The sequence below is a fragment of the Musa acuminata genome, chromosome BXJ3-1, assembly GCF_036884655.1.
Source record: "Musa acuminata AAA Group cultivar baxijiao chromosome BXJ3-1, Cavendish_Baxijiao_AAA, whole genome shotgun sequence".
Lineage (NCBI taxonomy): Eukaryota > Viridiplantae > Streptophyta > Magnoliopsida > Zingiberales > Musaceae > Musa > Musa acuminata.
In genome coordinates, this window is record NC_088349.1 from 7,750,386 (window position 1) to 7,763,803 (window position 13,418).

Here is a 13,418-nt window from a genome sequence, read left to right on the forward strand (position 1 = left end):
ACTAATACGAAATTTAACTTAGATCCACTATAACATAATATAAAAGAATATATAATCAATTATTTTTAGTGAATGTACGATCATAGTATTAAATGTTATTGAAACAACTGGAGATACGAGGGTACAAAAGTTACTGCATTGAACCTTAACCAGCAGATATCAGACGATGGCGTTGGGTACAATATGTTTGAATAGCTTGTAAGACCGACCTGAATAAATTCCAAACTAGCGACAATGAGTGTAATGTCGTGCGAGATTGTATGGGGCAAATAATTCCACGGCCCAATAATGTTGAGCTCGGGAATGTGAATAATGGCTGGCTCGAATTCAAAATCCTAAAGGACGGGCCGATGATCAAATGGTTGCACCCATCTCAAAGCGTGATGGACATAGTAGACCTCTTTCCGGCTCCATTTCCTTTCCGGGTAGCAGCGCTCCCCCTTCTTCGTCAAGCGGTTTATAACCATTCCCTCTCTCTCTCTCTGATTCGACGATCAAAGAAGAAGAAGAAGAAGCTGCCGGTTGGGGGTCACGCGGACGCCACCTCCCTCCCAAGAACCGATTTCCGTGTTTCGCCGCCCCAACGTCTCAGATCTTTGGTCCTCTCTCTCTCTCTCTCCCGCGATCTGGGGTTTGAATTCGAGTTCAAGATCCGGGTCCGCGTCCCGCTCGGGGTTTCTTCTGGATCCCGCAGCGGAATCTGCGAGCCCCGCGGTCGAGGGTCGGTTCTTGATCAATCGCCGTCGGCATCCGGATCTCTCTTGCGATGGAGGCCATGGAGGACCTGAGCCAGCTAGCCGAGTCCATGATGCAGGCCGCCGCGCTCCTCGCGGACGAGGACGTCGACGAGGGATCGGCCAAACGGCGGACTTCCACCTTTCTTAACGTCGTTGCTCTTGGCAATGTCGTAAGTCCTCTTTAACCCTAAGCCTCTCTGTTACATGATTGGTTGAATGTCCCGAGAACGTGGATGATGGTTTTCTTGATTTGACAGATCTGTGGAAGTTATTTTTTCAAGATTCATGTGGTTTGTGTTTATGCCTCGTTTCTTTACCTGTTCCTTTTGTCTATCCGGGAAACGTGATTTCAGGGTGCTGGTAAATCGGCGGTGTTGAACAGTTTGATCGGACATCCCGTCCTGGTACGGTGAATTTGTTGGAAGTTGGAACGACCTTTCTCCTTTGGCTTATGTTTCATCTTTTATCCGCATCTTCTTCTCGATTTAATGAGCTTTTAATTGCTTGCTGCAGCCGACTGGAGAGAATGGTGCTACTCGGGCTCCTATCAGCATTGATCTGCAAAGAGATGGCTCTCTGAGCAATAAATTGATCATTTTGCAAGTCGACAATAAATCCCAACAGGTTTCTGCGAGTAAGAACTTCTAGAATGAAATTAGGGTCAAGTATAACCTATTTTGCTTGATGCTGGGTGCTAATTAGTCTTTCAACACTTTTTTTTTGTGTTTGTTCAAGGTGCTCTCAGGCACTCTCTTCAGGACAGGCTAAGCAAGGGCACAGGAAAGAGCCATGCAGATGAGATCTATATGAAACTTCGGACCAGTACAGGTTTAACAATATCTTTAACTTTTTCTATTATTTTTTTCATCATAACAATATCTATAACTTTTCTACTTTCGTAGGGTTGCCGAAGCATTGTTGCTTTTTGCCATTCTATCCTACTTATACTTCAAAATATTGATTTCTTGGGACCTAAATACTTTGTACACCACTTCATGCTACCAAATTGTTTATGTATCTTACGTTGATCATGTGATAGTTGAACCATGTATATTCATTACGTGATACCTTATTTTCCACTTCCACTGAAAATCACGAAAGTGGGCGGACTTTCAGTTTATATATAATTTAGCTATTCTAGTCTTGCTCTATATTGATGATCATTTGCAAGAAGTTGATGGTCTGTTTATTTCTTCTTCAGTTAATGCATATGTTTCAGCCTTTCAAGATGCTGGAAGCAGCCAATCATGCACTCACATAGTAGTACAACTCCCACTATTTATTGTGTTGTTTGCATATGGTGTAATTTATCCTATGCTAGATTTTCCTGTTATTAACATACAATAATGTAATTTGCAATATATCTCGAACATGCATAATCAACATTGCAGCATTGTACTTTTCTTTTGCTTCAAATGGACTCTTTTTCATGTAATTGGCAGGATTTTGACACATTAGTTGGACATATATGATATTGACTTTTCATACTTCAAGGAACTAATGACAGAAGTTTTTTGACAGAATTTAATTGGCGCAATGTTCCATGAAATTATGATTATTGATGAAAAAGGGGTTCCTGCTAAATATGGTTTACCTTAAACTGCCCTATGATCATTTTCACTACTTTGTCAATGAAACAGTTTTCATAGAAAAAATATACTGTGTCAAATACTGGGACAATTTCTAATTACTATGCTAGCATAATCCAGGTTGTGTTTCTTGTATGACTAAGATTACGTAGCAAACTTTCAGTTGTTGACGTTGCTTCTCTGGGGAATTTCTGTTGTGTTTAATTTCTTGTGAAATGATTGTTGTCCTTGGTATACACTGACCCCTGTAGGTGGTTCTGCAATGAGCATAAGTTATACTCACAGCTGACATGTTTTTTGTTATACCAGCTCCTTCTTTGAAGCTGATTGATCTACCAGGATTAGACCAAAGGTCCATGGATGATTCTAGGGTAAGTTGCTATTTACAATTATATGATTTCAGTGATACACATTCTTTGGCAATGGTTATTTTTCCTTTAATGCTTTGGGGAGATGGGGGTGGTGATGCATCTTGTTTCAGGTCAGTGACTATGGGGCACATAATGATGCTATATTGCTAGTAATAGTGCCAGCTGCTCAGGCACCAGATATTTCTTCTTCTCGAGCTCTTAGACTGGCTAAGGAATTTGATGCAGAAGGTTTGTATTGCTTACTCAATTGCTTTATTTTATTTTTTATGACATCAAAATAGAGCATGAACTTGTACGCAAAGTGCAATAATAGGATTTTTATTATGTTAGTCTCCTTCCTGTTATAGAACTTTGACCAACGTCTCATGTGCTTCTGTTTCTTGTAGGGACTAGAACAATTGGTGTTATTAGCAAGATTGATCAAGCTGCTGGAGACCAGAAAAGTCTTGCAGCAGTTCAAGCTCTTCTTCTGAATCAGGGGCCACGGAGTGCTGGTGATATTCCATGGATTGCTCTGATTGGGCAATCTGTTTCTATTGCCTCGGCACAATCTGGATCAGTTGGATCTGAAAGTTCACTTGAAACTGCTTGGAGAGCTGAGACTGAAAGTCTAAAAACGATACTTACTGGAGCTCCACATAATAAGCTTGGCAGAGTAGCATTAGTTGATGCCCTTGCCAAGCAAATACGTAAAAGAATGAAGCTCAGGTTGCCAAATCTTCTCTCAGGGTAATTCTCTATGTGATATACTGTTACATGCTTTTAGTTACAAAACTGTTATTATATACGCAAGTACAGATGTCTTTTTTGGTTAGCAACTTTTTTTTTTGGGTATACCATGGAAGTTGGGAACTAATGTAAAAGTTTCATGTCATTTTTTCTTTCTTATAATCTCTATTAAGCATGTTTTTCACTTGTATGTGGTTTGTTCATTGAAAACAGCAGCCGGTTAGATAGTCAAATATATTCTATAATTAATTCTTTGAGACCTCTCAACCAAACTTCTTTGTTGAAATTAATGTGAAATGAGTATCAATGTTATTTTTTTATGGTGGTGCTAATATTCCCATGAATGCATATCGCTACATGGCCAGAGCATCCTAGGAACTGTAATCGGTAGTTTTTTGATGCAAGAGATATGAACTGATGCAGATATTAAGCGACTGAAATTTTTATAAGCAGATGAAAAAAAGGTATATTGTTCACCACATATCTTATTTGTGAGGCATTGGCTTCTTTTAGAGGATATTGCAACTGCTACATCCCCTTGTGGATTGACTAAGAAAATAAAAAACCATCTCCTTAAATGGCATATTCTCAATTTGTATTTGTCAAGCTAAGCTTTGAGATATGTCTTTCTTGTTTGTCTTTTCAATAATTGCATGTGAGCAGTTCTGTATTAATGAGAGATTGTGCAGATTTATTATTCTTGTCAAAATATGTATTTGCTGGATTTTTCTTGCTGAGGTCAATAGGGTTGCTGTTGATGTTCTTAACTGATTAATCTACTTAATCCTTGCAGATTACAAGGTAAGTCCCAGATTGTTCAGGATGAGTTGTTTAGGCTTGGTGAACAAATGGTGCAGAGTGCAGAAGGTACCAGGGCTATTGCCTTGGAGCTTTGTCGAGAATTTGAGGATAAGTTTCTGCAGCACATTGCCACTGGCGAGGTCAGTGGTTGGCATTTTTGTTTGTAGTTTGGGTTTTATCATTCTTTGTTCAGACAGCTGTAGTTCTGCTTCTAATAGTATTTGTTTTCATCTCAAGGAACTATTTTTCTGACATGTAAATTTTCATTGTCATTTATTATGTACTGGAATTTTCTTGGTGGTGCATGGTCACTGGTCTATGTCCAGGTTCTTGTACGATCTCTATATCAATTCAAATTGGTTCTTTGCTCCTTCATCTAAATTGGTGCCACCTGATCTTCATATGGACCAGTATATTTGAAGAATGAAATTGCTGAGTGCCATCTCATGATGTCAGAACCCAATGTGCCTTGTCAATGCCTAGGCTAAATGAAATGCCTTTATGTCTCTTCTTGCCTGATGACATAGAAGTAAGGATTAAAATTTCGTACCATACCAGAGTTTCGAGATTTGCTCGGTATGGTACAATACTGTATACCGAGTGGTACATTTCGGTATACCGCTCGGTATATGTATATATATGTATATATATGTATGTATATATATGTATGTATATATATGTATGTATATATATATATGTATATATATATATATTAATATATATATATATATATATATACCATTTTCTGCGACGTCGCCTCTCTTCTCCCCACGTGGGGCGACGTCGCCTTTATATATATATATATATATATATATATATATATATATATATATATATATATATATATATATGCCATGCACATGTATGTAGCCTCATTTCTATGTTTATTGACTCTCCTGACACATACATGAACATTAAGGAACACTCAAGTCTCGACACCTACGATAGCTCTAGCTTTTTTAATGTTGCATAACTTTCAACTGTAGTTAATGTTTGCTCTGTTGCTTTCATTGTCTGACGTCTTTGAGGACTTAATATCAGCTGAAGTTTGTAGAGTTGCAAGGACCTAGACCTGGTTACATGATTATGAAAACAAAAAAGGGGCTGCCTATTCCATGAGGCTCCTACTAATCTGTGGTCTACTCTTGTAATCAGATGCTGTTTTTGACTTTTTGTAAATTCAACTTTGGACATCCAGGTCACGAAGGAGGGAGAGCAGGAGTGCCTTCATACAAATAGTCATGATCCAAGCTGGCACAATAACCCACTTACTTTATGAAGTGGGCCTTGACTACATAGTAATTAAGTCACAATAACCTCAACTTTGGTCATCCAGGTCACTGAGGGAGAGCAGGAGTGCCTTCATACAAATAGTCATGATCCAATCTGGCACAACAACCCAATTACTTTATGAAGTGGGCCTTGACTACATAGCATTTAAGTCACAACTGATAGGTTACACAATCTGCAAAATATTGTCTGTTTCTTACAGCATGTTATGTACCTGAGCTTGCCTTTCAGATGGGATAAAGGAAAACAAAAGAAGCTGCACAAACCCATTTTTGTTGTTTAAATGCATTTGATTCAACCTACTAGCAATTAGCATCTTTTTGTGTTTGATAGGTTATTCCTTTCTTATATTTTTGATGGTTTATCTAAGATAAATCTGCTTCAAATGCTTTCGTTTCCTTCTCACAATAACCCAATTACTTTATGAAGTGGGCCTTGACTCCATAGTCTTTAAGTCACAACTGATAGGTTACACAACCTGCAAAATATTATCTATTTCTTACAGCATGTTATGTACCTGAGCTTGCCTTTCAGATGGGATAAAGAAAAACTGCACAAACCTATTTTTGTTGTTTAAATGCATTAGATTCAACCTACTAGAAATTACCATCTTTTTGTGTTTGGTAAGTTACTTCATTCTTATATTTTTGATGGTTTATACTTTATAGTACGATAAATCTGCTTCAAATGCTTTCATTTTCTTCTCATTCTGAAGAGGTTTTTGATACTACTCCAAAAAAATGAAAAAAATATGCAATTTATACTTTATAAAGTCATTGAGTAATATCATCTATTTGTTACATAGCAAGTTGTGCATTTCATTTACAGGGTGCAGGTTGGAAAGTTGTTGCAACATTTGAAGGAACTTTTCCTAACAGAATAAAGCAGCTTCCATTGGACAGACATTTTGATATCAACAATGTCAAAAGGGTAAGTTATACCTTTATGTTACATTTGATAAGATTTTGCTGCATTTATACATGTTTAAATGTGCTGCATGATCTTATTGTGCCTTACAGATTGTGTTGGAGGCTGATGGTTATCAGCCATATTTGATATCTCCAGAGAAAGGTTTGAGATCTTTAATAAAAGGAGTATTGGAACTTGCAAAAGAACCATCACGACTTTGCGTGGATGAGGTAAGCAAGCCACACTATTTGGATAGCTTTTGTAGTTGGATTGGCATTGATTTTAACATGTCAAATCTCCTCATGCTATGACCAGTTTTTCTTGCCTCTTTTTTCTATAGAATTTTATGCAAGTTTATTTGGATTCTAAATTTTAATAAACAGTAACTCGTGCATGCACATAAGTTTTGTTTTTCATCATATGCTTTTACCTTGATTAAAGTTCTTCTGATCACAAGCTACAGCTTTGACCTACTCTAGTTACTCTAGGTCGTCATAAGTTTGGAAGCTTGAAGAGTTAACCTATTTAAGACTTAAGGCTCCTATTTATTTTCATGTTCTTTCAAGTTTATTTGTGGATTTATCTGGGTTGTATTTCTTTAAAGGTTGCCAACTATGTAATAATTTATTGTCAGATTTATCAGGGACTACCTTCAAATTTTTTAACATGGAGAGAATGTGTGATTTGTAATAGAGCAGTCCTTTCATTGACATTGATCTATGTTTGACATGCACTCATGTAGTTGTCATGATAGGTAACTATAGTCTATATTTCATTGTAACAAATTGTAGCAATTTACTGTGTTATGTTGTTTTGAAATGGTTATCAAATAGGTGCATCGTGTTCTGTTAGATATAGTTTCTACTTCAGCGAATGCTACGCCAGGACTTGGCCGATATCCTCCATTTAAGAGAGAGGTAAAATTGGTATTTGTGTTATTTTATTTGTTAATTTGTTCATGAAAATGATTACCATTAACTTTTTATTGTTTGTTTTTCTTTCCTTGGAAAAGGTGGTTGGAATTGCATCTACTGCATTAGAGAACTTTAGAAATGAAGCCAAAAAGATGGTTGTTGCATTAGTTGACATGGAGCGCGCTTTTGTTCCCCCTCAACATTTCATCCGTCTTGTCCAGCGGAGGTTTGTCTGTTTCTTATGTTGTATTCGTTTCTGATATTTGGTGAAAACAAAGAACAAAATAGTAGAACATCTTCACTTGGATGCAACAGTTTTGCATCTCAAGTTCACTATTTAGCTCATTTTTTAACTTGAATTGCTTAAATTTTGGCTTATAGCTTTGCTGTTAGCATATGCTTAATTTGGCATGTGCTATCTTTTATTGAGATGATTTTTGTGTGAGAGAGGTTGGCTTTTTTGGGGGGGGTTTGGGGAGGGGGGGTTTTTGGGGTTGTGTTGGGGGGGAAGGATTTTATGCTCTCTTCAGGTCCTGAAGCTTCGTATATATATATCATGTTTTAATTCTTCAGAGCTAACAATTTTGCAGAAATCTGCCTGTTTTTACTCTTTGAAACATATTCTCATTTGTCATCATGTGAGATGTTTCTTAATACATACACACACACACATATATATATGTATATGTATATATATATATACATATACATATATGTGTGTGTGTGTGTGTGTGTGTGTGTATGTGTATGTGTATGTATATGTATATGTATATGTGTGTATATACATATATATGTATATATGTATGTGTGTGTATATATATATATGTATGTATATGTGTATGTATATATGTATGTCAGCGATTTAAAAAGGCGCTCGGGTGCTCGCCTAGGCGCTCGGGTGAGGCGAGGCGAGGCCCGAGCACCTCGCTAATCTCCCAGGTGGCGCGCTTCAAACAGGCGCCGCCTAGGCGCTCGCCCGAGCCCAAGCGCTGGGCGCTTCGGGCGAGCGCCTGGGTTAACCAAGGCGACCGAACCAGGATTTTAGCTCTGGTTCGGTCCTGGTTCGGTCTCCGATGGTTAATTGGTTCAATCGAACCAACTAAAACTGCTATAAGTGACAACCGAACCCTAACCCACGCCGCTGCTACTCCCGATCCCGCCGCTGTCGCTGCTCGCAAATGCTGCCGCTGTCGCTGCTCGCAAACGCTGCCGCTGTCGCCGCTCGCGCCTCCTGCTGCTCGCCACTCCTGCTCCCGCTCCCGCTCCTGCTCCTGCTGCCGTTGCTCGCCGCTGTCGCTGCTCGCAAATGCTGCCGCTGTCGCCGATCGCGCCTCCCGCTGCTCGCCGCTGCCGCTGCCTCCTTACACTCCGCTACCACTGCCGCTTCCTCTTTTCTCAGTCAGCAGGCTCAGCACCCCCTTACACTTCCTTCTTCTCCTTCTGTTAACAGTATACTGTATATTGTTAATATTGTTAGGTTTATTTGAAATTATTAATTTTCAATACTGTTAATAGAATTTCTTAATTTAATAGCATATTTTAATTTAAAATTTTAAATAATTATATTTATTAATTATATTATATATTTTTATATTTTAGCGCCTCGCTTCGCTCAAGCGAGCGCCTAGAGCCTCGGGCGTTTTTGGACCTTGGCGTCTTTTGGCGCCTAGCGCTTTTTAAATCACTGATGTATGTGTGTGTGTGTATATATATATATATATATATATATATATATATATATATATGTGTGTGTGTGTGTGTGTGTGTGTGTGTGTGTGTCTGTGTGTATATAACTGTGCAGTTTTCTAATACAAAACACTTCTTTACCAGAATGGACAGACAGCGTAGGGAGGAGGAACTGAAGAATCGATCATCAAAGAAAGCAAATGAAGCAGAGCAAGCTATATTGAATAGAGTTAATTGCTGAACTTTTTATTGATTAGTCCATATTGAACATTTTGCATCTCAAATGCTTTGTTATTTAAATAGTGTTGGTCTGTAATTATTTTCAATCTTACATGTCTTTTTCTATCATATTATATACACTAGGCATCAAGTCCTCAACCAGGGGATCAAGTTGGTAGCTTGAAATCGATGAAGGAAAAATCAAATCAACCAGAAAAAGAAACCAAAGAAGGCTCAGCTTTGCAGGTTGCTGGACCTTCTGGAGAAATAACAGCAGGTTAATAGAATATCCTGGATGTTCTTGCATGATCTGGACAAAGATTATGCAGTTTATTTACACACTACATAACACGCATTCCTTCTAAACAGCATAAATTATGAGGGTCATGAAATTGCTTTTTATGATAGATGCAACCTCACATGTAGTTCACCTGGTTGGCCAAAATGTATGATAGACATAACCTCATATGTGGTTCAGCTGCTTGGCCAAAAGGTGGAAGAAGTAGCTGAAAAAATCTTATTAAGAACATTGGATTATTAGTTAAGTAGTCCATCCTTTGTTTAATAAGGATAATACAGAACTTATTGAAAATACTGAAGGAAAAAACGAAAATAAATGAGCATTTGAATGGTTTGTCTCCCCAGTTAATTTCCTAATGAAATATATTATGTGGTTTCAATGATGAGTTGTTTCTGTAAGCATTTCATTATGTCGACCATCTAGTTCCAGGTCATGTACAAACTGTTTCTTTTGTGTGTTGTCATGCTGAAATTTTCTATGGAATCATTAGGGATTGGTCTTTGTCTGTAGGATTCTTACTGAAGAAAAGTGCAAAGACAAATGGCTGGAGCAGGCGATGGTTTGTCCTCAATGAGAAAAGTGGAAAGGTTACACCTCTTGACTTTCTTGCTACAGATTTTGCTATTTTCTTGATATATTTGCAACATTTTCTCATAATTATGTTCTGATTGGATCATCACTTTCTATTTCAGCTTGGATACACTAAAAAGCAGGAGGAGAGGCACTTCCGTGGTGTCATTACCTTGGAGGTACCAAAAGTTTTCTTTTTCTTTCTTTGTTACATCTTAAATTACAAAAGCAAGATTGTCAGTTTCTTTAAAATTTCATTTAATAGCATGATGCTGCTGATAAAAATAATCTTGGCTCATGTCCTGTATTAATTTACGTGTAACTACATGCAGAGAAAAAATTTTGCATGACATCATTGTTTACAAGAACTTGAAACCAGTTAGTCTACTGTGTGAGATCTTGTTGTTTATACAATTACAGATTGCAGTTGACATAAGAAATTTGATTTTGTACAAAGATTTTTCCTGATAGTATGTAATAACTAAAATATCCAACCGATTAGTCCATAGTTATCTAAAAAGAAAAAGAAAAGTTTGGTGGTGGATTCCTAAGTATATTTAGAGATAAAGAAATTTAATGAATTGTACATGCTTACAGCCATAGTTGAATTGTTGAATTCCCCAAATTGATGAGAACTGCAGAGTCCTAGGTCAACCAATCATCTTATATATATACAGAAAGTGCCTGAATTTGTCAGGCAAGGATCATAAAATGACAAAGTTCTTTATTTGGAAAAAGGTTTATTGTGCAAAGTATGCATCTTGGAGTTATCATACAAGTGTCAATTGGGTAACAGAAGCCATATGTATAAAATATTCAGTTTTTATATTCACATAATATTGGTTACTTGAAATCTCTCTTGCACAAGTTATTTGTGTTCTGAATGAAAAATATTCAATTTAGATGTTCGACTGCAATCAGTCAATTAGTGAGCACATCAATCATGGACAAGACTTTTTGGTTTTTCAAATAGGTGCATTTTTGCTACTAGCTTGTTGCTGATAAACATGCATATAGTTTCATGCTAGATACACGTAGGGAATCATGTTAGATCATGCTTACAATTTAAGCTTTATACTTCCCAACTACTCTGGTACATCTTCTATTAATTTCCATGTACTCTCTTCTTGCTAACGAGCACAATATATCCTCTGCAGGAATGTAACCTTGAAGAAGTTTCAGATGAGGATGACCCTCCTAAAAGTTCCAAGGACTCTAAAAAAGCAAAGGGACCAGAGAAAGGCCCAAGTCTTATCTTTAAGTTAACCAGCAAGGTCGCATACAAAACTGTTTTAAAAGGTGACTGTCTTATGCGTACAGCAGAAACAACAATAAGTTGTAGTGTCCCAACTGTTTGGGACATATTTAACAGTATGATTTTTGGCTAAATATTGTTATACTTTTTTGTTGCTGCTATTAATTCATGATTTTCTTGAGCTTGCAGCTCACAGTGCAGTAGTGTTAAAGGCTGAGAACATGGCTGACAAAGTTGAATGGATGAATAAGATTCGAAATATAACTGGACCTTCTAAGGGTGTGCCTGATTCTGTAGCTACTCCCACAATTAGACAAAGCCGTTCAGATGGTTCACTAGTAAGTCTAAACCATGCAGTTTGCACAACACCTCTGCCAACCATATCAGCTTTTGGACTAATTGTTGCATGCTGGATAAAGCACTTATAGTGCTTAAACATTGAAGATATGCCTATACCTGATTTAGCACTTAGTGCTTTTCTAATACTCTCAGTACCATGTCAAGATTTACAACTCAAACTAACTTGCAAATAATTTCAGGACACCATGGCTAGAAGGCCAGCTGATCCAGAAGAAGAACTCCGATGGATGTCTCAAGAAGTTCGGGGTTATGTGGAGGCTGTCTTGAACAGCCTTGCTGCAAATGTTCCAAAGGTAAAATATTGCTCGTTGGCCTGTATCTGCCTACTTTGCATATTATTAGCTTGTTTTATCTCTTTTTTGATTGAGCAGGCAGTTGTGCTTTGTCAAGTTGAGAAAGCGAAGGAAGACATGTTGAATCAGCTATACAGCTCTGTAAGGTTGGCTGCCATTCGTTTAGTTTGTGACTGGAAAAATTTTGTAAACAAATGAGAACAAAAGAACAAGCCATCTATCATTACTTCAATCTTAAAGAACTCCTAAACAGTATATCTTTGTTATTTGCTTTTGATACTATTTTGTAACGGAAAAACTAATCATTCTCAATCAGGTTGCTGGCTGATCACAATTGCATAGTCTTTTATAACCAAATTGTTTTCTTTCATAGTGCTCAAAGTACAGCGAGGATTGAAGAACTACTCCAGGAAGATCAAAATGTGAAGCGTAGACGAGAACGGATCCAAAGGCAGTCATCCATTCTTTCAAAACTTACACGGCAGCTAAGCATCCATGACAACCAAGCAGCAGCAGCTAGCTGGTCTGATGGTAGTTCAGTGACAGGTAACTTTTATGGTTTCTGTTGCCAGTTGCATGAGTTACTCCCCAAGTTAATCTTTTAAGTGCTCAACAGGTAAGTAGTTGCACGTCCCAGGTTAATCTCATTGTGAATTTAATTTGCATTTGCAACAAGTAATTAATGGATTACACCAGTCCAAAAGTTTAGCACAAAACGATGATAGCTTGAGAATATTGCCTAGTGTAAAGGTGCTGTGACTATATGAACTGCAGAAAGCAGCCCGAGGGCAAATGTGTCATCAGGTGATGATTGGAGATCGGCATTTGATGCTGCAGCAAACGGATCAGTTAACGGTGCATACACTAAGCCATCTAGGTCCAGCAGCAGCGGCCGTCGCCACAGCAACCCAACCCAGAATGTTGACGAAGGTTCAGGTGCGAACTCTGGTAGTCGTCGGACGCCTAACAGGTTGCCACCTGCTCCACCTCAAGGCAGTTCATCCACGTATAGATACTAAGTTGCCGTGAGGGTCTGTTGAGCATTAGATATTCTTGATGGATGCAAATTATCTTTGTGCTTTGGCATTTTTTTTAAAAGTTGATTCGAGCCACAGAAGAGCCAAAATGACCTATAGTGTTTTACCACCCGAACGCTGGAAAGTTGTATTCCATATACGGTGGTTCATATGTATTTATATCTGGGAAATACAAAAGATACCCGGGGGGTATCTGCCCAGTGCGATAGTGATGTATGTTGGTATTATGATCGCTGTAGGCTTTTCTTCCATCGTTTCTTTAATTTGACAGGTCTTTTTTAACGTGCTGTGGCTCTTTCTCCATTCGCTGCGTTCATCCATCGTACATCAAGGCAAGTCTTGACCTCAGCTGTAGTA

The 13,418-nt window shown here is 38.0% G+C and overlaps 1 protein-coding gene across 1 annotated transcript; it reads left to right on the plus strand.

Moving 5' to 3' along the window:
• The first annotated feature begins 423 nt into the window (after positions 1-423).
• LOC135629497 (dynamin-2B-like) lies at positions 424-13,343 on the plus strand. The gene is made up of 22 exons (XM_065136945.1): positions 424-907; positions 1,091-1,141; positions 1,251-1,371; positions 1,473-1,565; positions 2,636-2,697; positions 2,808-2,925; positions 3,084-3,426; positions 4,220-4,367; positions 6,346-6,447; positions 6,537-6,656; positions 7,260-7,343; positions 7,439-7,566; positions 9,171-9,255; positions 9,390-9,522; positions 10,057-10,133; positions 10,239-10,295; positions 11,274-11,415; positions 11,561-11,709; positions 11,911-12,024; positions 12,103-12,170; positions 12,398-12,570; positions 12,799-13,343. Exons 1-22 carry the CDS (start codon positions 767-769, stop codon positions 13,041-13,043), a joined length of 2,754 nt encoding a protein of 917 aa, XP_064993017.1. The 5' UTR covers positions 424-766; the 3' UTR covers positions 13,044-13,343.
• The last annotated feature ends 75 nt before the right edge of the window (positions 13,344-13,418 follow it).

Coding starts and splice junctions, on each gene's coding strand:
- LOC135629497 (XM_065136945.1), top strand. CDS start 767: ATGGAGGCCATGGAGGACCTGAGCCAGCTAGCCGAGTCCATGATGCAG. Junction 3,427..4,219: donor TTGCCAAATCTTCTCTCAGG/GTAATTCTCTAT, acceptor TAATCCTTGCAG/ATTACAAGGTAAGTCCCAGA. Junction 12,171..12,397: donor CAGCTATACAGCTCTGTAAG/GTTGGCTGCCAT, acceptor TTTCTTTCATAG/TGCTCAAAGTACAGCGAGGA.